Source organism: Triplophysa dalaica, chromosome 11, assembly GCF_015846415.1.
Source record: "Triplophysa dalaica isolate WHDGS20190420 chromosome 11, ASM1584641v1, whole genome shotgun sequence".
In the NCBI taxonomy this organism is placed as follows: domain Eukaryota; kingdom Metazoa; phylum Chordata; class Actinopteri; order Cypriniformes; family Nemacheilidae; genus Triplophysa; species Triplophysa dalaica.
In genome coordinates this window covers 8,678,875-8,702,531 of record NC_079552.1, presented here as the reverse complement: position 1 = coordinate 8,702,531, position 23,657 = coordinate 8,678,875, and the positions used below count along the sequence as shown (strand labels likewise).

General features: G+C 37.2%; 4 protein-coding genes across 5 annotated transcripts; 1 reads left to right on the top strand and 3 right to left on the bottom strand.

Moving 5' to 3' along the window:
- Window positions 1-265: 265 nt before the first annotated feature.
- Window positions 266-5,473, bottom strand: wnt8b (wingless-type MMTV integration site family, member 8b). Its single transcript, XM_056760824.1, has 6 exons — window positions 5,249-5,473; window positions 4,665-4,698; window positions 3,815-3,953; window positions 2,651-2,776; window positions 2,394-2,536; window positions 266-1,288 (listed from the first exon to the last, which is right to left on the bottom strand). Exons 1-6 carry the CDS (start codon window positions 5,317-5,319, stop codon window positions 728-730), a joined length of 1,074 nt encoding a protein of 357 aa, XP_056616802.1. The 5' UTR covers window positions 5,320-5,473; the 3' UTR covers window positions 266-727.
- Window positions 5,474-6,738: 1,265 nt separating this feature from the next.
- On the bottom strand, window positions 6,739-12,045 carry scdb (stearoyl-CoA desaturase b). 2 transcript variants are annotated; one of them, XM_056760827.1, is made up of 6 exons: window positions 11,798-12,045; window positions 11,390-11,672; window positions 10,634-10,764; window positions 10,137-10,342; window positions 8,497-8,729; window positions 6,739-8,385 (listed from the first exon to the last, which is right to left on the bottom strand). In XM_056760827.1, the coding sequence occupies exons 2-6, from the start codon at window positions 11,574-11,576 to the stop codon at window positions 8,186-8,188; spliced, it is 957 nt and encodes a 318-aa protein (XP_056616805.1). In that variant the 5' UTR covers window positions 11,577-11,672; window positions 11,798-12,045; the 3' UTR covers window positions 6,739-8,185. The 2 variants fall into 2 exon arrangements, with proteins under 2 accessions (XP_056616805.1, XP_056616804.1); XM_056760826.1 differs by having other exon boundaries at window positions 11,390-11,591; window positions 11,798-12,044.
- Window positions 12,046-12,973: 928 nt separating this feature from the next.
- On the bottom strand, window positions 12,974-14,806 carry trmt2b (tRNA methyltransferase 2 homolog B). Its single transcript, XM_056760819.1, has one exon. The coding sequence runs from the start codon at window positions 14,576-14,578 to the stop codon at window positions 13,142-13,144; it is 1,437 nt and encodes a 478-aa protein (XP_056616797.1). The 5' UTR covers window positions 14,579-14,806; the 3' UTR covers window positions 12,974-13,141.
- Window positions 14,807-15,260: 454 nt separating this feature from the next.
- dnajb12a (DnaJ heat shock protein family (Hsp40) member B12a) lies at window positions 15,261-18,585 on the top strand. The gene is made up of 9 exons (XM_056760823.1): window positions 15,261-15,415; window positions 15,838-16,012; window positions 16,129-16,274; window positions 16,370-16,543; window positions 16,655-16,734; window positions 16,947-17,056; window positions 17,315-17,487; window positions 17,809-17,942; window positions 18,068-18,585. The coding sequence occupies exons 1-8, from the start codon at window positions 15,283-15,285 to the stop codon at window positions 17,931-17,933; spliced, it is 1,116 nt and encodes a 371-aa protein (XP_056616801.1). The 5' UTR covers window positions 15,261-15,282; the 3' UTR covers window positions 17,934-17,942; window positions 18,068-18,585.
- The last annotated feature ends 5,072 nt before the right edge of the window (window positions 18,586-23,657 follow it).

Below are 23,657 nucleotides of genomic sequence, written 5' to 3'. Positions count from 1 at the left end.
ATCTGTGCAATAAATTAACAATATACAAAGTGCTTCCTCTTATTTACAGTTAATATACAGTAACAGGGTAAAACTATTTTCAGGATGCTAAACAAACACTCAGCAAGAAAACTTATTTTTAAACATGATATGGTGGCATAGCCTGATAATAACCCCTTGTATAATCATTCAAATAAATTATCTAGTAAAGTACATACCTGTTGGTGAAAGAGTATTTTTACAGTCTATTGTGCTTTGAATGATTCGATGCAGTGCTATTATAAAATGCAGAAAGATTTAGTATGGGGTGTTTTACTGTACGTGCATTTAACAACCTTTGCCATAGCTGCAAGTGAAATAATACAGATGAAAATATATGTGACCCTGCATGTGAAAACACGGATAAATTATTGTTTTTTGTGATTACCTGTTTTCTACATATAGAACATTCTCTGAAATATAACCTTACCATCTTTAATGCCAGCTGAGGAAAGTCATGTCAAAGATTGTAATTATATTGAAATCAATGATTGAAATGTTGCTAATCTCATAATTGATAATTAGATTGATACTTTATCTTGGAATACTCTTGGAATACACAGACAGGATCACATGTGCTCACCTAAGATCTCTTTGAGATCTAGACCTCCCTTAAAGCATTCCTTAATGTCCAATTATACCTCCGGACCTCCAGTTATTTCCTTCACAACCTAAAGGCCTATTCTGAAACAAACAGTTCAGGTTATCTCTAGAGCTTCTTCCTTAACCGATAACTTTTCCTGCGACTGCTATCGTTCTTGACTTGTTTGGTCCTCTTCACACAGTAGTACTTTGTGACAGTTTTACGGCACTGCTCGCATTTCACAGCACAGCACCAGTGGAACTTGCAGTTGCAGCTGGACACAGTCTCAGCCCTGCGCTCTTCTACAGCCAGACCGCAGTCTCCACACAGCCTCTTGCAGCTGCGCTTCTCCCATTTGGTAAGGTTCTTGCCCTTTCTCAAGCATTCACGGCCTTCTGTACCTGTCAGGCCCAGGGTGCGGTTCTCCAAGCAATAGTCGGGGGAGTCCTCCAAATGCACCAGCTCTTTACGCGAGATGGATCTGAAGGTCTCGGCGATGGCACCGCGGCTTGCCGCGCTGTTGCCTGCTCCGCGCAGCAGGTCAACCTTCAGAGCTCTGTGATATTTCTCCTTCAGATAGTTGCCCACCTCTCGGAACTCCGGCAACTGAAGCCAGCAGGTCTGGGTGGTGCAGCTGCCAGACACTCCGTGACACTTGCATGTTCTCTGCATGGTTCCTTTTACCGCCTTATTGGGAAGAGGATCTCGTGTTAAAGAATTACCAATGCACTTCTGTGGAGAACACGTTTCATTCAACAGTTCATTCAGAATCAAGGGCATTCATTCATGCATTCCGGAGGCAAACGTTCATGTTTAAAAACACTCTAATTGGAATTGAACTCATCCGTCTAAATATACAATGCTCTCTTTACTAGACACGCTATACATCCACTTAAAAAAAACACAGAAGGAAACTCTGAGTTAAGAGGAACCAGTTCAAGGTTCAAGTCTGGGGTTTTCTCTTTTCTGGTGGGCATACAATAATTCCTGACTTCAGCTGAAACAAACAGCTGTTCGCTTAAAAAGGAACGCCTCTTTTCTCAGGGAGGCACTTGCGCGGCGTTAGGCACAGAATCAGGGTTTCACATCGAGCCGGATTGTTCGGCACAGGAAAGGGTTGTATTTATTTTGCATAGCCATTGTCAACATGTTTTCTGTCACGAACAGACGCAGTGGTAAGTCCATTGAAGAGTAAGTGAAAAAGAATTCTTTCACATTTTTTCAGTTACAATGATGCTCCAGGTGCCAATCAATTGACAAAACCTGCAGACGGGGCACAGACAGGATAAACAAAGCACACTTCAGCCGCATGGCCGTGATCCCCGTGGCTTTCTCAAGTACAACAAAGACCAACATAAATGTAAGATCCTTATTGCAAGAATAAAACTAAACACTTATTTGGGAAGCAACAGAATACAGAACCTTTGGAAAGTGTGGACCCCTAGGTCGTCTAATTAAGCTCGCACCACTGAACCCAAGAATCTCAAGTTAAGGGTCCGTCATAAAGGACATTCACAGGGTGTAAATAGGCCCTTCTGGTACAGCGCACACTCTATTGGAAGAACGAGTGGCACCTTGCTTATAAGGCCGTGAATGAAACTCTTGGGTGGTACGTAATCATTAGAAGCCCTGAAAAATGATTCAAAAGGCACTCTACAATCAGTCGGAGGCCAAGAGAAATGTCTGAGTTTTAGGCGCCGTCTTATGGCGCAAGTGTCCGATTTGCCTGGTCGTTTTCTTAAAGGCTTAAGCAGAGAGACACTCCCCAGAGGGTAAAAATTACTTTACGTACCTTGCGTCCTACTTCATTGTTGTGCAGGTTCATGGACGCTCTCGCGTCCTGTCCGGTTTCCAGCGCGTCCACAAACTGCTTGGAGATGGCCTCTCCGAAACCCACGTTATCACTGCAGCCTCCCCACAGCCACCCCTGGCCACCTAAAACAGCAATAGCATGATGGTTTTGGACAGACATCAAGCATAAAAATCTACTTATATGTACTTTGCCAGAAAATGCGAAGCATTACGTGTTTTCAGTTTACGGCTTTTTACCTCGTTGGCCGTTCCGGGTGTCATCACAGCCGCAGTTGTCAAAGTCACCGAGGCTGCAGTTCCGGGTGAGGGTGTACATGACCCCAGCAGAGCTTATAGCATGGAAGAACGCAGTCTCTCTGTTTGCTGTGAACACAATAAGCAATTATATAAATCATTTGCTCTTGAAGTTTGTACTGATTTTGAAATTCTTATGTGCTACATTGTAAAATTGCAGGTTACCGTCAGGAAATCTAATCTAACCCTTAAACCCTTGTGGGTGCAATCTTGATAAAAGGATGTTCAATTATTTTGTTGGAAGCCAGTTTATTTAGATGTTATTATATCAAGCAAATTTTTAACTAAATGATACGAATTCAGTCGTGTATTACAATCTTTAAAAAAGGTGCTTCAAAAGGTTCTTCGGTGTCATAGAAGAACCTATTGGTTCCATAAAGAACCTTTAATGTCTGAAGAATTCTTTAAAGAACCTTTGACTGAATGGTTCTGTGTGGAACCAAAAATGGTTCTTCTATGACATCGCTGGGAAGAACCTTTTAAGCACCTCGTTCGGCTATTATTTTATTGTTTTAATATGAACATGTTTCTTTTTAAGATATTAGCATCCGTCTCAACAAGGATGGCCTTTGACACTTTTTCCCAGCAACAAACATTAAGTACAAGTGTTGGTCTACTCTCATACATCGTTGGTCTGAGGTCGGCATTGGACTGCAACAGGTCCCGCTTTGGCACTTGAGGAATGCCTGATGAAAAGAGTCAGAGGCAAACCTTTGACCCACACCCTTTGACTCGAGAGGGCGTCCATTTCACTCACTCACTCTGGCACACAATATACCCTTGGTGGCTTTTCTATTTGCCTGTTAACAGAGCAGGTTTAATTGACTCAAGAATGTTTTTATGCACATCAACATTGAAAGAGGCTTCTCTGTGGTCTAACCCAGATCATTGTGTTTGTTTTAGATGGTGTATCTGTGATAGTTACAACTGGGATATGAATCATTTAACATAGTTCCCGTAGTTCCCAGTTAAACGAATAACAAGCGCTGTCACACTTTTATTCAAAAAGACATTTGTTTTGATAGACTGAAATCTTAAAATTATATACATTTATTAACAGATTACAATTTCACTAAAATAAGAATCAGCAGAGGTCACAGGTCTCACCACTTCTCAGTCCACTGTGGGTGGAGAGCTGTAGAGCCCTCTCCGGGCAGTTCCAGCGGTCCCATGCAAACTGATACTTGCACTCTTCAATCCCACTCTGTGCCCCAGCAGCTACACTGCTGGAGTAGATCAAGTAAGCCTGAAATAGCGCAAAACCAGACCAAACAATGAAGCACTACATAATTCTAGATTTAATACTTTTAGTAAAGTGGTCACAAATGATCTGACTGCAACCAAAATTGGGGGTTGCAAGTCAAATCTTTGCAGGCACAAGGCACATACAAATATTTCTGTTATATGTTTATGAAATATTTTATTAATAAAATGCAGGAAGTAAAGACTTTATTAGTCATACAATCACTCCTAAAGTTATGGAAATAGTATAAGAAATATTAAAGTAGAGGTTATCCCGCATGGTAAAAACAAAGTGTAAACAATAAGGGTCTATATAGCTGCTGAAACTGTGGTTTATACAATCTAATATGTCTCAAGTGGTATAGAAGAAACAGCTCTACAAGTGCTCTTACGGACGGCTGGGTTGCTAATGATGACCACCCACCACAGGCCCCTTCCCTGGCCACTCACTAAAAAGTCCTCACAACTTCACATTGTGAATGAGCTCAAGTGTGTGAAAGCTATATGGTCCAGTCCACCCCAAGTAGCAAGCAATACCTAATAGAAGATATACATGTGCTATGCACATCTTTTATTTTTGCCACTTGCTCGCACTGTGATCAAAAGGCACACGTCAAATATTAACTACTCAAAGCTCCGTGAATTATTTCGACTTCTTGAAGTTTTTTTTCGGCTGATAAAGATCATAAAGGGAGATCAAAAGATGTAGGCTTACCTTTGGGCCAGTCATCAGGAAATTATTCACTGACCTGGAAGATAGATCAGCCCATTAAATCAGTGTTGGGTATGAGGCTTTACATGGAGAGACAACATTTTTTACATGTTTCTCTTGAGATTACAAGAGAAAACCCCACTAAAAAACATCTTTTTGTTAACAACGCCTCCATTCAAAAGTATATTTCACAGCCGTTATATTACAACTGCTCATCCACGGTATATTTCCAAATACAAATAACATTCAGTCCTACAGTATCAAAGTAAAATAGTCAAGAATTGTTTAGTATGCGAATTATACAAAGTGAATTATAGAATAGGTCTACGTGTAGGCTTTAGGCTATATGCAAAACCAACAATTTTCAGTAAATGCAAAATGCGTTAATAAAACAAACATTCCTTTTGGCGACCAGTCAAGCTCATAGCATCTCTACAAAGAAATTATCGGTTGAAATGCTTTTGTTTAACGAGAAAGCAATGTCCAATGTAAAAGTCGCCAATAAATAATACAAAAATGTTTTAAAAAGTAATTTACTGCGATGTTATCACCAAAGTGCGTAAACAACAATATAACGATGAACTTACCAACTGCAGCAAGACTTCATGTGTGCCATTAAGATGAAAGAGTAATAATAAACTTCCCAATGTATGAACATCCTGAGAGAGGACCGGCAGACTTTTCGTCACCTTGGAAAGCAGAGGAGTCTGCAAGAGCTCTATATAATCTACATCCAGAATTTAGAGGCTGGGGGTCTCATGTGTGAGCCAAGGGGGTTCTGAAATGGAGCTCCTCTCATCCCAACAAGAGATTATCTGCTTAATTAAAGATTTTTCCTTTTCTTACTCCTTCAGCCAATCAGAACTATTGTAGCAGAGAGGGACTGAAATGATCAAAAGGGCACCCTGGGCTCCTTCGGGACAAATAGCTGGGAAGAACTCCCCGCGTGCTAACAGTTGGAGTGAATTAATATGAAATCGGGATGGCATCTCTAAGGTTGTTTCTTAAAACTAAATTTCAAGAGCAGTATGAAAAGGTTTGATACAGTAATGTCTTCAAAACTTATTGAATGATTTTTGACATTATTTGGTGGATCAAACGATAAATGTTTTTTGTAGGATGCTATTTGGGGTATTACAAGACTTGAGAAAGATATGGCTAGCCTACCTATAGGCCTATTCACAGTTTTAGCAAAAATAGGCTACATAAAAAAAATATAATGAAACATAAATAATCATAAAAGCCACCTAAACTAAGAAACATAAGATGCGTGTTTAGGGTAGTGATTAATTCAGAGTTTTTAATTTATCATTTTGCTGATTACATTACAGAGTTTCGAAACATCAAGCGATCTCAAACCCAAATTCGTGGGGCGAATTAAGAGATTATGATATACTGATGGACTTTACATAGATAAGAAGGATTATAAACCTAATTGATGAGATTTGTGTTTGCATTTTTTATTCGGAAGGATTTAAATAGGTGTTTTTATCTGTATGGCTGACCCTTCGTGACCTTTAGGGTCTGATTCTTTGACGTCTTCGTATCTTCATGTGTGCAAATTAGGATTAGGAAAGATATTTGTGAGATTCCACGGGGATGTTTTTGGATTTCGCCGTGAAGAACATTCACAAAATACACGAATTTGACACTAAACATAATAAACAATTTCCACAAAAAATGATAGTGGGGAACAATAGCTAGTTGGTAAATGTTAAATATTCTAAAATTTTCTTTTATAGTAAATGACGGCATTTTTTGTAGGCTATGTTTTTTTCCATAGCAACTGTTAAAAAATGTTTAATAAGAAAAACTATTACTCACAATAAAGTTTAAAATAGCATGCCAAAAATTCTCAATTTATGCTATATCGCTAAAAAACTAAATAGAAAGTTGTCAAATTAAACTATTTGAAAATTAATTCAGTAATTGTAACAAATAATGGTATGCATTTCAGATGCACACTACAAAGACAGCAATTTAATGTTTAATGTAAGTCATTCGTAGTTCATGGTTTCTTTACAAATAGTCAAGCTCGTGCACTATTAATAACAAGCGCGAGAAAAGAGAGCTTTACCAAGACTTTATTTTCAGAGGTACACACATTTTATTAAATTAGGAAAAGATTAATATTGAGTCAAAACTCATGGTACAATTTGCAACTCTCACACTTAAATAGAAATTGTCGTTTATTTCATGGTGGAGAAATAACATTCTTTGAAAAATGTGGCCATTAAGGCTCAGACATTAAATGTCAACACTGTAAAAATAACATAGCCGTAAAATATACAGAACATTTTGTTTCTTTGTTTTAAACATAGGTATATATTTTAAATATATATTTCACACACACACACACATAAATATATATATAAACTCGATGTGTATTTTGAGAGAGCATGGTTATTCATTTTTCGGAGAAGAGTCGAGAAAAGCCCACTTGGAAAATTGGAAAGTCACCATTTTGTGTTCCAATTTTGAGTATAGGCAAAACCCTTGAATGTATTTGTTTTTTTAAGACAAAGGGCATTTTATGAACTTTTAAATATTAAAATGTTCCATTTATAAGGACTAATAAATGTCCCATAATAAATCTCTAATGGATTAATAGTTACCTCAACAGATAAACTGAGGCTAAATACTTATAGCACGAGTTGCTTAAGCGCTAAAAATTTAAAAACAGGTCATCATACACCTGTGCATCATATTTGTTAGGTGTATTAAAATTATAAATGTTAGTTTAAAGTTTGTGGTGAATTAGGAAATTCCACATCATTAGCACCATTTATACAAAATGTGACTTTTGTCTTGGCATTTAGCATCAATTCATGGTTATCGCCAATGTTTCTAACAACAATGGCAGAAGATGAATGATCCACAACGTTTTAATTTATGCTATCCGTTCTGGTAAAAGTTTATTATTCTTAAGCTCAATGCAGTTATATTATGTATTAATATGAAAATGTTTGGTTACATTAAGATTCCCAAATAAACTTCAATAAACCATTTTATGTGGAACATCAACCCTCCGGACTTTTGACTAATAGCTTATACTTAGGTCAGTATTAGAGAGTTATTCATATTTCAGATATCAGCTTTTATCACCTTAAACCAAAGAATGCATTATAAAGCCAGGTGATTATTAATATCATGTCATCTTAAATTCATAACTTAATATCATACTGGAATTCTATTTCCACTTTAGAGCAGTTAAGTCAGAAAAAATCTGGGGGTCAACCTGAGAGGGCTGCAATGAGACACAGTAGTACCACCTCCTGCCCCTTGAGGCAGACTGCAGCATAATTATTCTCTCAATGTACGTTTTTTTATCATAAACAACCCATCCTTATACTCCAATACACATCATGAAAAGAATAAAAATGTTTTCAGAATGAATGTTAGTCTGGAATTTCTTATTTTATGAAAGTGGATACATAACCTTCATTGAACACTGCAATGCTGCTAATGAATTTATACATTTTGGCTTACCATAACTTTTTCGTTCATTACACAAATTGAATAAATTAACCACTTTTGTGGCTGCCATCACCCGTGCGTTTAACACGGGCCATGATGGTCTCACGAGGCATCCTTCTGCAGTCCGAGGCCAGGCCAAAGTAGGACATGAGGTCTATGAATGCTTTGGTCACATTCAGTCGACTGCCAAACTCACTTGTAGCATAATCATGGGGGAATGTGTGATGGTAGTTGTGAAACCCTTCACCTGAAATTAAATGATGGATATGTTGTCATCGCTATGCAAAAAATAAATATGACTGTGTCACAAAAGTAAAAAACGCTTTTAAAACAGAAATGAAGAGGGAATAATTCCTACCAATGGCACTGAAGGCAACCAGTTTGTTCTCTCTAGGGTTGATGTTGTGGTCATAGGGTCTCATTCCCCACATGTGAGCTGCACTGTTGACCAGCCAGCTCACATTGAGGACAACTGTGTATCTCAACAGACCGGGGATGAGGTAACCCACCCAAAGACTCTCTTGCCAAAAGAACCACGGTACAAACATGGGGATAAGGAAACACGCCACCACCACAGACAACTTGTAATATCTAGAAAGAGAGAAATTAAGCATATTTAAAACATATTTCTCTCTGACAGACACTGCTTTGTGTGTCATGTGTTTTGATTGCTTCTACTCTATGAAACAGAATGGACAGCCTGAAATGCTGACTAACCAGCTTATTCTTTACTATCTGATGTAGCAATTCTGTTAATGTTTTTGATACCTTATCAAAACATTGAACTCTTATCAAGAGGTACAGTGTGTTTGATGGACTTCAGCTAATGTGATGGAACTGGCTATTAATTTTAATTTCTAAAACTGCACGCCAATTTTCCTAGTCATAATAAATTATCTGAGAGAACATCTGGATCACATTTTTGAAAATTAATATTTATTTTGTACTTTTTATTTATTTATTGAAGTTTTTAATAGCTACTACAAAAAAACATTGCATTATATTTCATAAAAAAATGGAAGGAGTGCTATAAAGCATTTGCACAAAACAAAGCATTTGCACTCGAAACTGTTAGAGGGCCCCTAAACCAGAAAATGCACTTTTAAATGTTGTTTGAACATAACTGTGTGTCAGGTGTACATAACCACCCTAGAATGATACAAATCCGACCATTCATTTTTTTTAAAGCCCCAATAAATCCCCCCAAAAACTGGTAGCATTCTCTCAGTAAGCTGAAGTCAAATTGATTAAGCCCTGCCTGTGACTGTGGATGGACTGCTGTCTCTACCCTCATCGAGTTGTACACTCTCTGCAATTGTTTAAAAGCTGGACTACTTACAGAGAGCTACAAGAATGTTTTGTAAACAAACAAGGTGTTTTGTTGTTGGATGCAAGACTGAACATAAGTCCCCATTTATACCCGACATCTGAGCCGCTGAAGGAGCTGTGGATTACTTTTTATTCTTAACGTAATGTGCAAAAGGCATCAGGTAAAGTCACTTTACACTGGGATGCTTCACAAACGAATGTTAGTAAAATGCTGGATTCATATGGGTCATGTTTTCAGTTTTTAAACATATGACGCGTTTTTCCGATTGTATTGTCACAACAATGTGCACGTTGTAAAGACATACGCATTTGTGCATTCACTCGTAGAAAGCATATTTTCCGTTTTTATAGATTTTACGCAAACGTCCTGCTTATTGTCACTTATAAAAACAATTTACTTGTTATAAAGACATGACGCATTTCTGCATAAACCCAAACTGCCACAAGCTCTATGGCATTGTCATAGCTTTATCATATGAACGTTTGCCACAAAACTGAATGTCTTTCCTCACAGGCAAAAAGGGAAATGTAGGGCACATAATAAAAGATCAGTGATGTATTTTGAGCTGATACTTCACAGACACATTCTGTGGAATTATATTACATTTTGTAAAAGTGCTCGATTTGGAGCCCTTAAAGTCTGGTAAAAGACAAAATCTTCCTACCAACCTCCTCTGAAACATAACAACTCCATCTGCTTCAAGGTCACTGAGATCCAGCCTGCTTCCTTTCTTAATAACATCTGGGTGTTTACGGACCAGCAGCCAGCCAATGTGAGCGAAGAAAAATCCCCTCCGAGCATTGTGGGGGTCTGCATTGGTCTCCGAAAACTTGTGGTGAACACGATGATCTCTGGCCCACTCATAGATATCATTCTAAATGGATAATATATATTAACATAAATTCATATTATAGAGAGAGATTCTAAAAATTGAAAGTACTATTCATTTGGCAGGTGCTTTTACTGAAAAACGTCTAGCCTTGCTTTACTCAGAGGTACATTATTGACAGTTCACGCAACACCCCTTGTGAGATTTCACCCCATTACACCACATCACCTCATCTATGATGTGTTCAACTCTACATTATTTTCTATGCATTCTCCTTCAAGCCTCTGTGTCTGTTTTAATGCCTTTATTTTTCATCCACTTTATAAAACGGTTTACCTGAAAAGCCATAGAGTTTGCGGCTGCTAGGAAGATTCGTAAAGGCAGTGAGGCTTTGTAGGACCTGTGGCTCCAAAGGCGATGGACACCAGCAGTAATTCCTAGAGCACTTATCATGAAACACACTGCACCTGCCACACAATAGAAAAACAAATAGTATTAACTAAAAGTGTTAACAAGTTTTAACTACACAGTCATTCTGAGTCATTCTGTAGTTTGTAATGGTGCACGCGCCCTGGATTTGTTCTATTGGTGGATGCAATATTTTGCTGCGTGTTCTCAGACTGTGAAGAAGAGTGCACTGTTATGACCCTGCTCAGTTTACCATTGAGAGCCTATTTAAACAGCAATCGGTCATTGTTCTAGGGTGCTTTATTATGCTGTTCTGCGATGCAAAAAATGCAGTGAACAATGAAGCAGTTTAAGCTTTTAGTGAGATTTCAAGTTATTATTATGACCGTCTCTCTCAAACACACCCAGACACCATTTGAAAACAAATTGTAGCAAAGACAAAAGGTGTCATCGCATATTTTCACGGTAAAAGAAATGTCTAACATTGTTTTAAAGGTTGAATTTTTTAGATCAAATCTGTGATCTGTAATCACAATTTTAATCTTTAGGGAACGCCAGGCTGACATGTGAGGCAAGACATGTACATCACAATGGTGGAACCAGAAAAACAATACACACAAATATTTATTAATATAAACATAAGAGCCATTTTACAGTATCAGAATAAGAAGCAATATAACTTACTCCACATGAGGGTTAAGGCAGATGTGGATGGAATGAGGATCAGTCCATAAAGTGCTCCTATGTGTAATAGAGACATTAACACAACGTTTCTCCAGACTATTTGTCTTGAAGGTTCCAGGCCCTCTTTCGGTTTGTATGCATCATCATATGCATCTTCTGATAGCGTTGTTTTGTCCATTGCTTTCATGCTCCTCAATGTTTTCTGTCGAGACAGGAGCCGATTTTATTCTCACGACCGTGTGCAAAAGGCGTTTTTCGGATATTTTTAAGACAAAGCGCTCATCTGTCAAAGCACGCATACAATTAACAAATGCATTTTTAATTCTGGATATTAATGGGTATCTAGATTTAGCCAGCAAACCTCTGACACGCGATGAATTAAACGCGCATTAACGGGAGTGCCCTTACCTTTTTCTGAGATGCAACCATAACTGCGTATTGCAATATGATTGACGTGTCTGGCAGGAAAGCGGGAGAAGACAATAGCGATTTCTCGTCGGGAGATTTTTGTCTTACCTAAGCCTCTAATTTCGGTTTTTGGACGTTCAAAACGATGCAATTGGGCGAGGCAGAAGGGATGCCATCCACCTCAACCAGTTTCATTGGTTGCCTGGTTATCTGATGCATGTTGAGAACGTCATGTACACTATGCTGTATGATTATAATTCATTCACTGCTAAGAATGAAGTCACGCAAAGAATCAAGTCACGTTGATATTTGTGGCTCAAAAAATAAACACACGAATAGTTTAGCATCCCTCGATGAGTTGATTATTTTTTTAAAGCCTATAGAAAATATGTTATTTTCACAACTATTGTTCGAACACACAGTGCGTAACAGGAACTATAAACATAAAACACTATATTTATTTGTGATGCGTTTACAAATACTTCCATTATATTGCATTTAGTTAATTTTACCATCTCAGTGTTATAATGAGACATCATAGCCCTTTAAGAAACATACTAGAACGACAATGACTTTCCATAGCCAGTAATTGAATGAGTTCAATAAACCGCATTATATTAATTTGCGGTCTGCCACAGGCGTGTTCTCTCGTCAAAGAGACAACCATTTACCTGATGCTTGCAGTCTGTGCACTTTAAGGGATAGTTCACTCAAAATGAAAATTCTTTCATCATTCTACTCGACCTTATTAGGCCTAATCCCTTAATTCACACTATTTCTGACTCTGTTTCTGTAGAATACAAAAGAGTCAAACCAAACAACAACACTGACTTCTATTGAATGGATACAAACCATATACATAGATATTTTACAAATCTTCTATTGTATTCCACGGAAGAAAGTCATGCAGGTTTTGAATAACATAAGTGTTATTATTATTTTAGTTATTATTTTTTAATGATGGTTGTTTCTTGCTTTTATTTCTCACCCACTTTATTATACTTACCATCAGATTTAATAAAGGGGCATGTTGCAACCTTGGTACATAATATTGCGCTCATTTGCACGTCAAGTAGCGTCACGCAAAATAATGGAACGTCGCAATGGCACCCTCTGGTGATAATGTAAGTGGTTTGCAATGCAGACGTTGAAATGAAATTAACACATTTCGCAAGATTAAAAAATACACATGAAGGTAATTTTAATGAGTTTGATGTAACACTGAGTCTCTCTATTTTGAGCTAATTCATGATGACTACACTCAAAATGTTGCATTCATATTTAATAGAGGTATTAATCTGCTGTTGTTACAAAATGATCAATTCCCTTCAGTCTCGATTTTCTTTATCTTTCAAAAACAAGCACCAGTTCACAGTGTGGAGTGTGTGGAAACAGGTCCACAGGGACGGCCACAGTCGGTCTAAAGGCTTCTCCAAGAATCTTCCTATGATAATCTGTGCCACAGCAGAGCTCTTTATAGTTCCTCATCGCCTCACCGTCAGGTTTGCAAGATATGTAGACAAGCCTCCTTATGGCTGGGTGGTTCCTTAAGGCTCTGACAACTCTATAATGCAAGCCAGCCCTGGATGGGTTGACAACGGCTGTCAGTCCACCGTGAGAACTCAATGTGGCCATCAAATTTGGTAGGACGACTTCTGCTTTGCCTGTGAGAAATTCACACTTGTCAACTCTGTTTAGTTTTGCATTATACCTGGCGTCCTCGACTGCTTGTTCAATGAGCTCTATGCCAATGACTCTTTCCATCTGCGGAGATAACAAAATGCCAATTGCTCCAGTACCACAGCAGACATCCAGAAGGGTTCCCCCGACGCACGCCCGATTCAGCTCGGCAACCGTCTGATACAGGGCCTCCGCTGCTGCCCTGTTCACCTGGAAAAATGAATCAGCAGAAATTCTAAACTTAAAGCCAAGCACCTCCTCATAGATATGAGGCTGTCCATGTAGAAGATGATAGGGGGATTGCTCATGACTGGAACGGGTCATTGAGCTCTCCTGGAAGTAAAGAGAATCCAATTGACAAACTGCTCCAGGACCTTCAATGAAGTATTCCACCAGTTCAGCTTTATGGACGCTGATCTCCGCAGGTGTCAACTGTTGAGGATGGAAGTAAACTATAGCCATAGTGTGACCAGCAGAATTTGTCCTGACAGTGATTTCTCTCCAGTGACCACCATCATGAAACAAAAGACATGGACTGAGTGGTGAGAGACGTATAAAATCTTCATAATGTCTTGCAACCATCTTGTGTTTTGGAGGCATGTTCAAGAGGTGGTCGCCATGGACACACACAATGTTACCCATTTTTCCATTGCCTATAAAAAATCCAACAGTTTTTGAATTCCCATCCATTCCCTTGTTGACAGAGAAGGTTGACTTATTGCGGTATCCATCAGTCACTGGTGAGGGAACTATGGGCAGAAGGGGAAATCTTAAATCGTTTGAAAAATCTTTGGATGAATACTCAGCCAGATGCTTTGTCATCTCAAGTAAGATGTTGTGTTGCTGTTCTTGTTTCCACTTGAGCTGTTCCTCATAGCTCAGTCGCCATAGGGGTGTCACAGTGTCCGCCAGTCTCTCTTCCCAGGAAAGCGAGTCAAAGTTAGCAGGTAGTTTGCGTTTACTTTTATTTTTTCTCTTTACAGGCTTTCTGTCAGCAACGACAGAACTGTGGCGTAATACTGAACTAAAGCATACTTTCGGTAAAGTGATTATTTGTTTCAACAATGGGTACGTTAGATGAAAGCGCATTGTTTCATGCATTAATCATTGATGCGGACTTCTGTGCCGGGTGGGTAAGCTAGCACGTGACATCAAACAGTCCAACAAACTTCTAATAATGTCGTTATACGAGACCACCACAGGTTTGAAAATGTTATTCACCACCACATAAAGCTTACGTAATGCAAAAAGTCCTGTATGACAAGCCTCGTTTTCTCTTCCTTTAACGTTTCTTGCATGTATCCATAACAAGCAACACTATTTTCGTTATAGCAAGATAATACTTCATTTACTAGCACACCTACTCTGCTTTGAGGAAGCAGCAGCTGGTTTCCGGAAGTAAAATAATCAGGATTTTCAGCATAAACCAATAAGGAGAGCTAGTTTAAATAAAAATATGCAATAAAAATATGAAGAAAAAACGGCAGCTGATATTAATAAAATAAAATATAAGCTTATTGCAATAAATTAATCGTACATGACTTTTAATAACGGATCCAATTACCGTTTAATATTAATAGATTCTACACTATTTCCATTCTACAATATACTAATGCATTACACTAAACTATTATAACATACTTTATGATTTTTTTTAAGTTTAAAGCTCAACACTTGTTCTTTCGTCCATGACGACAATGTGGACGTTCTACGCAATACTGAAAATGTCTTTAGCTTGCTGTAAACGTCATCAAGGTGCGTCTTTCGGGCCAGGAAAGGGATCAGTCATCAGTTCCGCCGTCGCAATGGAATCAAACAAGGACGAAGCGGAACGCTGCATCGAAATTGCAATCGCAGCGTTGCGAGATAATCAACACGACAAAGCGAGACGGTTTTTAGAAAAAGCACAGAAACTGTTTCCCACCGATAAGGTCAAAGGTGCGTGTAATGTACATACGTGTTTTCCATAGATCGTAAGTGGTCTGTTAAAGGGCCACAGGAAAACCTCTAGTCAGTAACGTTAGATAAATGATATGGCAGTAATGCCTCAGTAATCTCGTGTTTTTATTAATAGTGTGACATTACTGTGCTTTCATTTCTAGTCTTGAATGTTTAATAGTGTTTCCTTGAATCGTGCATTTTGTGCTTTTGGTCATATGTCAGTCTTATTAAATAGATCGATGCCCATAACAATAAACTATAGATTATAGTATTGGTATTATAGTATTGGTAATAAAATGTATTAAATCATATAGCAAGAATAATATAACTGTGTAATATATTTTGTTTATATATATAAGAAATCATTTGAACACTGATGCTATATTCCTGTTATTAAAATGAAAGTACTCTTACCTTAGCTTTACTAGAGTCTATTGCTGAGAATGAAGGACATTCCACAAATGAAGAAAACATCAGAGAAAATGGTGCTGGTTTACGAAACAGAATGCACAACACAGAAGACCACTCTTCTGGACAGGGTGCCACAGACTCAGCTAAACCATTTACATCAGAACAGCTAGATGCCGTCAAAAGGTTTGTTATTGACCGGTTTCTTAAATGCATATTAATTTAGTGCTAAACATTTTAGTTATGTGCATTCACTGCTGTTTACCCACTGACGTATCGATAAACTCTTTCCCTTAATGCAGAATTAAGAGGTGTAAGGACTATTACGAGATTCTTGGAGTCACTAAAGAGGCTAATGAAGAAGATTTAAAAAAAGCCTACCGAAAGTTAGCTCTGAAGTTCCATCCAGATAAAAACCACGCGCCTGGTGCCACAGAAGCTTTTAAAGGTATCAATTTATGCATATATTTTTGCAATCTGCGTGCAGAACGTTTGTATGTGGTTTTCACAAAATGTTTTTTTTTATTTAATTGTCTTAAACAGCTATAGGCAATGCTTATGCAGTTCTTAGCAACCCCGAAAAAAGAAGACAGTATGATGTCTACGGAGAAGAAAAAGCCCATCCCACTCGGCAGAGGACCAACCACAGAAATTTTGAGGCTGATATTTCCCCTGAGGACCTTTTTAACATGTTTTTCGGAGGTGGCTTTCCAACTAGTGAGTATACCAGTGTAGCGTGATTGTTGTGCAACCTTTTGTTTTAGATGCATACTAATAGTCAGCATGGTGTGTACTATACTCAAAACCTGTAAAATTTTGCAATTCTAGGTAATGTGCACGTGTACAGCAATGGCAGGATGAGATTTGCTCATAACCAACGACATGAACGACGAGAACAGCCGAGAGAGGTAAGATTCATGTATTGTCATTGATTTAAGACGGTCACAGACGGGTTTGCATGATAAAGTAGGAATTCATAAATGTATGTGGGGAAAAAATTGAGTTGCGTTATATCCATTGAGCATTTGTCTTATAAGCGTGTGTATTTGAGCATTGGAATATACCAACAGCTTGTTCATTATGTCATAATGTATTGTTTATTTAAATGAATATTTTTTAGGGTGGCCTTGCCTTGTTTGTACAGCTGATGCCTATACTCATTCTGATCATAGTCTCAGCTCTCAGCCAGATGATGGTTTCCAGCCCCCCGTATAGCCTCAGCCATAGACCGTAAGACCATGTATTTTTCTTTGTGTATATGTATTTTTTATATTCTATAAGGTGTATTTTAAACAAAAAATGTATAATATAAAGAAGATTTATCTCACATTGTGCCTTTTGAGTTAGATATTGTTGTAACGAGATTTTTTTTGTGTATTTTGGGAAAAATCTTAAATCCTGTTTGTCTTGTTTTAGTACGGCCTTTTGATGGTTGGCTTGAGGGTGATAAAAATCTCTGACATTCTTAAAACTTTCCATCTATTGCAGATCCATGGGCCACACGAACAGGCGACACACCCCCACTCTGAAGGTGCCTTACTATGTGGGCGATCACTTCTCAGAGGAATATTCAGGAATGAATCTAAAGAATGTTGAACAAAGTGTGGAGGAGGACTTCATTTCAAATCTGAGGAACAACTGCTGGAAGGAGAAACAACAAAGTATGTGGATTAATAATGTTAATGCTCTGTGCTTAGAAAGAGGCAGATACCTTTTAGAAAGAACATGTCTGCACATCAGAGAAGCTCTTTAATGTTCTCATGCTTTCCTGTGAAAATATAAGACTGCTTAATAGTGGATGATGTGCTTTAAAATGTTTTTGGCTTGCAGTCTTTCGAAGTTCATGAATAGATAAAAATGTTGTTGATTTGTTTGAATGGGCTATAAGAGTAGGTATTTTTACTGAAATTTAATATTTCAAAGCTGTTTAAAGGTTAAAATAAATAGTCTGTTATCCTAGACATCTGTGTTCTTATTTGCAGAGGAAGGTTTGCTGTATCGGGCACGTTATTTTGGAGACTCGGACTTGTACCAAAGGGCGCAAAAAATGGCAACACCCAGTTGCTCAAAGCTTTCAGACATACAGGTGCTGTTACATGGACACTGAGTAGCAAAGGTAAGTTCATACATCATGTTTCAATTTCCTTTTTTTTATTATTATTACACTAAGTGCAGTAGTCATAATATATTTTACTAAGGCACATACTAAGGTTGTGTTTTTTTAATCTTGGTTGCTTTTAGGTAGTGTCCTGTGTTGAAGACGTTCAGAGATGATTATGTACAGTAATGCTGTGCTAAACTGGGACATTGCATTGTACCTGTAGAAGAGGAGCAAAGATGCTGGTGCAACAGGGGCTCATCCGTGTCAAAATTTGCGGAAAGTTGCAACTCCTGGAAGATCTTATCATTGATTCAAAAAGCTACGATTTAAGAATGAAAAATAGAAAATGGAACCTGCGGTGGTAGAAAGTAAACAGCTGTTTTTTGGTAATCAATGCTGCTAGCTTACTGCTTTTTATTTACATCTCCCTTTTACTAGGAGCATTTCTTCAACACCCATATTTGGGTTTCTGAGCCAACTGCAAGATTTTATTAGTGTTTTCGATCTGTTAATGACCACAGGAAATTAAACGATTACGCTGGGGTCATTCAGCATTTAATGAATTGTTCACTGTGGTTTTGCCTGTTAGATTTTTAAGAAGAATGTTTATGCAAATGAGAAAATAATATTTGTATTTATTAAATGGTATCATACTATACATTTTTTCCATTTAATTTATTTCTTAAGATAGAAAATGACAGAAACGATCATTAATTGTTAACAATGTTTTGCAGAAGTGTAGATTTTGTTTTTTAAAGCATATTCAAGTGCCTTGCCAGCTCCAGTCTTGCTGTGTACTGTAACTCCCTGTATACGTGTAATATAGAAATGAAAAAAATCTGATTTAAGGCTGATGTGTTCAGACCAGTTACCCACTAAACTAGTAATTTTTTTACTTTTCCTCCGTTTCACATTCATTCTATATGACATTTTATGTAAAATGTAAATAGCCTGTATGTACACAATATAGTTACTCTAAAGACGTGAAAAGTAATAAATCCTCTTTCTAAAATGTTTTAGTGTTTTAGGAAATATGCCTAATTACTTTATGAATTTCTTATCATTTTAAACATGGACTTGGTTATTCAGATTTAATGGGTCCTTTCAATATTCCATCTGACAGTGTTAACCAAAAGTGTCGGTATTTTTAAACGGTAAAAATTTGAGGTGTGTGGTACAAAATGTACAAAACACTAAACTTAAGTTATTTATTGAACATAAGAGCAAACCACAACATAACAGAGGGGTTTATTTGAAAATGTGAATATGGCATCTTAAAAATAAAGATGCTTCAAAGAGCCATAGAAGAAAATGTTTTTGCATATTCTTCCGTAAAGAACCTTAAACAGCCAATGAAAAGTTCTGTACAATCGCTCTTTGTGACGAATAAAGGTTCTTTAGATTATAAAAAGGTAAGAAAGAGGTGGTACTATAAAGAACCTTTGACTGAATGTTTCTTTGTGGAACCAAAAATGGTTCTTCTATGGCATTGCTGAAAACCTTTATTTTTAAGTGTGTATATTTAATCACTTATGAATGGTTGATCATCCCCTCTTGTAGAAGTATTTAGTAAGAATTATCCAGAGCTTTGACTCTGTAAGCTTTGAACAGGTATTGTATTGTTGCCAAGCCTCCTTATTTTTTTCCACTAAAAGAACAACATTAATGCAAATGTATTAATACATTTTTAACAATATGTTTGAATAAAAAGAATGACATACATTTTAACATAAAAGTTATACTTCACCTTAGGCCAGGACTTTATGTGAATACATATAATTGTATGACCCTGTAGGCTACTTTCCTTAAAAATTAAGCCAGTTAAATATTAATGATTTTCTTGAAATCTGCCTATTTGTGAAAGAACTATGAGGTAAGAGTTTTGAGATGGCTGAAAGTGGGACATTAAAATACATGCCAACAAGAAAAAGAAAATTGTATTTAAATAACTTTAACTTTCTAATTGAATGGTCTTCATAAAAGTAGTTCAAAGTCATATCTAAGAAATTAAAGGCTAATTTGGACTTAATTTAGTGAAGAACAAAGGTGTTTTTTTACATTTATAAACATTTATTAAAGACATCAATTACGTAAAAAGCCTTAATACTGTCTACAAATTTAATTTCCAGAAATATCAGTGTTGTAATACTGATAGTGCACACCGGGTGGCAGTCACAAGACTTTCTACTAAATCAATCAGGAAAATGCTGTCTACCTTACACCTTTGTTATACAACAGCAGTATTCTTGGTCTTCATAATAAATATGCAACCTAAAATGTATTAGAATATTGCTGCTGTTGATGCTAACATTAACATCCCTGCATTACAAACTCTATTAAAAGCCCATCTCAACGATCCATAACGTTCATAGAGTCACTTCTTAGGACAGCTTGTTCTACCAGTTGAGCACCGGGAAATATTGTATTGCTGTTGTTTGCTCTTCTTCCAGGTATTTTGCAGGTGTATGGCAGGATGAGGTCTCGCCAACATGAATGAAAAAAGCTCCAGACAGAGGTCACACTCATCTTCAACAGTGTCATATTGTTTATAATATTACACAGACACACTTATCAGTAGCCTACATATTAAATAGACAAATCATGTGAGGTGCTTTGTATAAAAGATTTTAACTTATAAAAAAAATATAGCAGCGGCTTTTTATTGTGTTAAGTGCTTTTAGGTGTTTTTATGCAACCAAGTATGCCTTTTGTGGGATTCTGGTGATCCTCATTCTCATTCTGGTCATCATTTCAGTTCTCAGTCAGATGATGGTTTCCAACCCACCATTCAGCCTCAGACATTAATCATAAAACCAAACGATTATCAACATATTAAAGAATTGTTATTTATTGTGCATTGTTATTTTACACTGGATGGTTGATGTTATAGTAACACATTTTTCGATAATAAGATAATGTGTTTTGTTTGTTTGTTTGCTTTTATATTTAAGACCAACATTGGAAAAACTAGAACAGATTTATCATGTTTTTTAAGGCATATTGATGATTGATGGTTGGCTTGCGGGTGAAGAAAAGCTCTGACATTCTTAAAACTTTCCATCTTTTGTAGAACAGGCGACAATCTGAATGTGCCTTACTATGTGGGCGATCACTTCACAAAGGAATGTACAGGAATGAATCTAAAGAATCTTGAACGAAGTGTGGAGGAGTGCATATCAAACCTGAGGAGCAACTGCTGGAAAAACAATAAAGTATATGAACTGTTTTGGTTTGTGCATGAAAATGTGTTGGTATATAAAACTATGAAGCTTCTGAATGAAGGTTGTTATGTGCCTTACAGATGTTGAGATTTAGAGAAACATAGAGTATTTTTCTTACAGGGATCACCCCAAGAAAAAGAATTCTGTCATTGCATCTTTAGGTTTCTAAAACAGCTGTAATTGATATTAAAAGCCTGCAGTCTTAATCCTTTCCAGGTCAAAGTTTACTCTGATTTATATAATTGATATTAAGGAGATGCATTTTTATGGGCATGACATTAAGGCATTGTAAAATTATACTTTCTAACTGTTGCAGGTGGGTCCAATATTGGAGTTTGATAAAATCATGTACCCAGCTGAATTAATGGGCTGTGCAGAGAGGGGAGGAGCTACAGAACCGTCCCTGGACTACTTTGAGAGTCAGTAACCATAGAAACAACATGCTTTTAGGAAAGAAGACAGACTCCTGTTTTGTCTGTGGCTGCTGCTGTTTAAAGGCTTGAAACCATAATTATCTCCAGAACTGTGTTGCAATGCCAGCTGACTTTGAGTATTGAGTGTGGATTTATTTCAGATTATCCTACTTTTCATAACGAACACGTTTAATCCAATAATGATTCTAAAATGAGGTGGATTGTGGTTTACATCAGGTAGCAGACACAAGCCACAGACACACTGTACCTAGAATATGTATGTGTCTGTGTCTTAACCAAAACTCTGCTCCATTTAAGACTTGATTTATTGCAGGAGAGGCCGAAAAGGATCCGGCTCCCTGGAGGATGGGGGCAGGAGAAACTCTGATGTTGGCTAATTCTTGCTGAGATGTGTTTTTTCATGCATTTCCAATACACAGCACAGTGAATTTAGATATAAGGTTAGCATGGAACACTTATCTAGTGGGCTGTAAAATATGCCTGGTAAAGTTAATTTCCTTCAGCTTCTGTTATGCATCGATGAGTCATTTATGAAAATGTCACGCCATTTAAAATGTCGTTCCTTTTTGGGAGCCTAACCCTAAAACAATTCTAAAATCCGTCTTTTAGCAAAATATGCAAATATAATGTCTTCCAGACAGTGTTGCTACATCGAGAAAATGGCAATATGGGATAAGCCCTTGTTTAACGCGTTCAGTTAAGATTAATTGAGGCACTCTAAACATTAAGCTCTGTGCTTGAGAGAAAGAGAAGGTCGCTGTGACATTTTGAGTGCAAATCTAGCATTGTGGTGAGAAAAAACTGGAAAAAAACACACTGAAACACCGAATTTAGGATTAGAGCTTTAAATGAAGAGAAAAGACACCAATACAGGGAGGAATGGCATATAGATATTCTTACAGTAAATATCTCTTAATGAAGTTGAAATGGATTAGCAGATCATATCATTTGATTAAAATTTGAGATATGATAGAATGACTTCCAGGCTGAAATTATAGTCTTCTGCTATCTTTATTCAGCCAAATCTTTAGAGAGTTGTGTTTAAAGAGTTGGTAAGCCAGTTATATAACCTATCACAGGTTTATTTCTTTTAAGAATTTATGATTTAACTGTTCCAAAAATGCTTCTTCTACCCTTTCAAAAAGTCCATATTTGTATTTCAAAGGTACACATTGGTAACAAAGAGTGCATTTAGTATATATCCATGCCAAATGTGTACAATTTGTATTTTAATGGTACATAAATCCCTTTAAAGGGGACAGTCCCAGCTTGTTTTGACAAACATATTTAGACAGTAATGCTGTTGCATGAAAATAACGTTTTTATCATCTTTATTTTTAAGAGTGTAAAGAAAGTCATATTTTGTAAGATCAATATGGTGCACTTTTAAATAATGAGACATGAGAGCTTTCATGGTAATGTTCCTGTCCATGAATAAACATTTCCATTTGTCTCCAGTTACTTCTGAGAAAGTGCCAACAAGAATCAGCAAAAGCAAATAAAACATATCAGTATCACTTAAAATCACTAAAGGCAACCGATAAGACTGGCTGATCAAGGTAATAATATCATCATTGCAGATGAAGGAGAATGAAATGAAGGATGGTAAGTCTAGAACTTGCCTTTACTGCAGCATATCAGTGGCAGAAGTGACACTGTACTGCAGTGCTGGGAAGTGCTGAGAGCAGTAAAAAAAACAGCACCCCATCCCAGTGCATGTGGTACACCTCTATACATTGACGTGCCTTAGCATGAGAAAAGAGCAGAATGCTGGCTATCTAGAATCTTTGTTTTGGAAAAGCATGAGTTAATTTTATTTAGTGTCTATTGCCTTTTGTGTGTTTAAACTCGGCAAAAAAAACGTTTTGTTCAATTTATAGGTTAACATTGTTAACACTGTGACATTGATACATGCATATAATATAATGTCAGTGCATGTCTGTGGAGGTTAACATTGCTCGCCTGCAGCATGTGTTCATCTGAATCAGGTGTTCTCACACTTTAACATGAGTGACAAGCATAGTCAAAAATGAAGACCCCTTGAAACCCCCTGTGGGACTTTCAGGGTTGAGTTA

Coding starts and splice junctions, on each gene's coding strand:
- dnajb12a (XM_056760823.1), top strand. CDS start 15,283: ATGGAATCAAACAAGGACGAAGCGGAACGCTGCATCGAAATTGCAATC. Junction 17,057..17,314: donor TATAGCCTCAGCCATAGACC/GTAAGACCATGT, acceptor CATCTATTGCAG/ATCCATGGGCCACACGAACA. Junction 17,488..17,808: donor CTGGAAGGAGAAACAACAAA/GTATGTGGATTA, acceptor TCTTATTTGCAG/AGGAAGGTTTGCTGTATCGG.
- wnt8b (XM_056760824.1), bottom strand. CDS start 5,319: ATGTTCATACATTGGGAAGTTTATTATTACTCTTTCATCTTAATGGCA. Junction 4,699..5,248: donor ATGAAGTCTTGCTGCAGTTG/GTAAGTTCATCG, acceptor TCTATCTTCCAG/GTCAGTGAATAATTTCCTGA. Junction 2,537..2,650: donor CACCCGGAACGGCCAACGAG/GTAAAAAGCCGT, acceptor TTGCTGTTTTAG/GTGGCCAGGGGTGGCTGTGG.
- scdb (XM_056760826.1), bottom strand. CDS start 11,818: ATGGTTGCATCTCAGAAAAAG. Junction 10,765..11,389: donor TGCCTTAACCCTCATGTGGA/GTAAGTTATATT, acceptor ATTGTGTGGCAG/GTGCAGTGTGTTTCATGATA. Junction 10,343..10,633: donor CAAACTCTATGGCTTTTCAG/GTAAACCGTTTT, acceptor TTATCCATTTAG/AATGATATCTATGAGTGGGC.
- trmt2b (XM_056760819.1), bottom strand. CDS start 14,578: ATGCATGAAACAATGCGCTTTCATCTAACGTACCCATTGTTGAAACAA.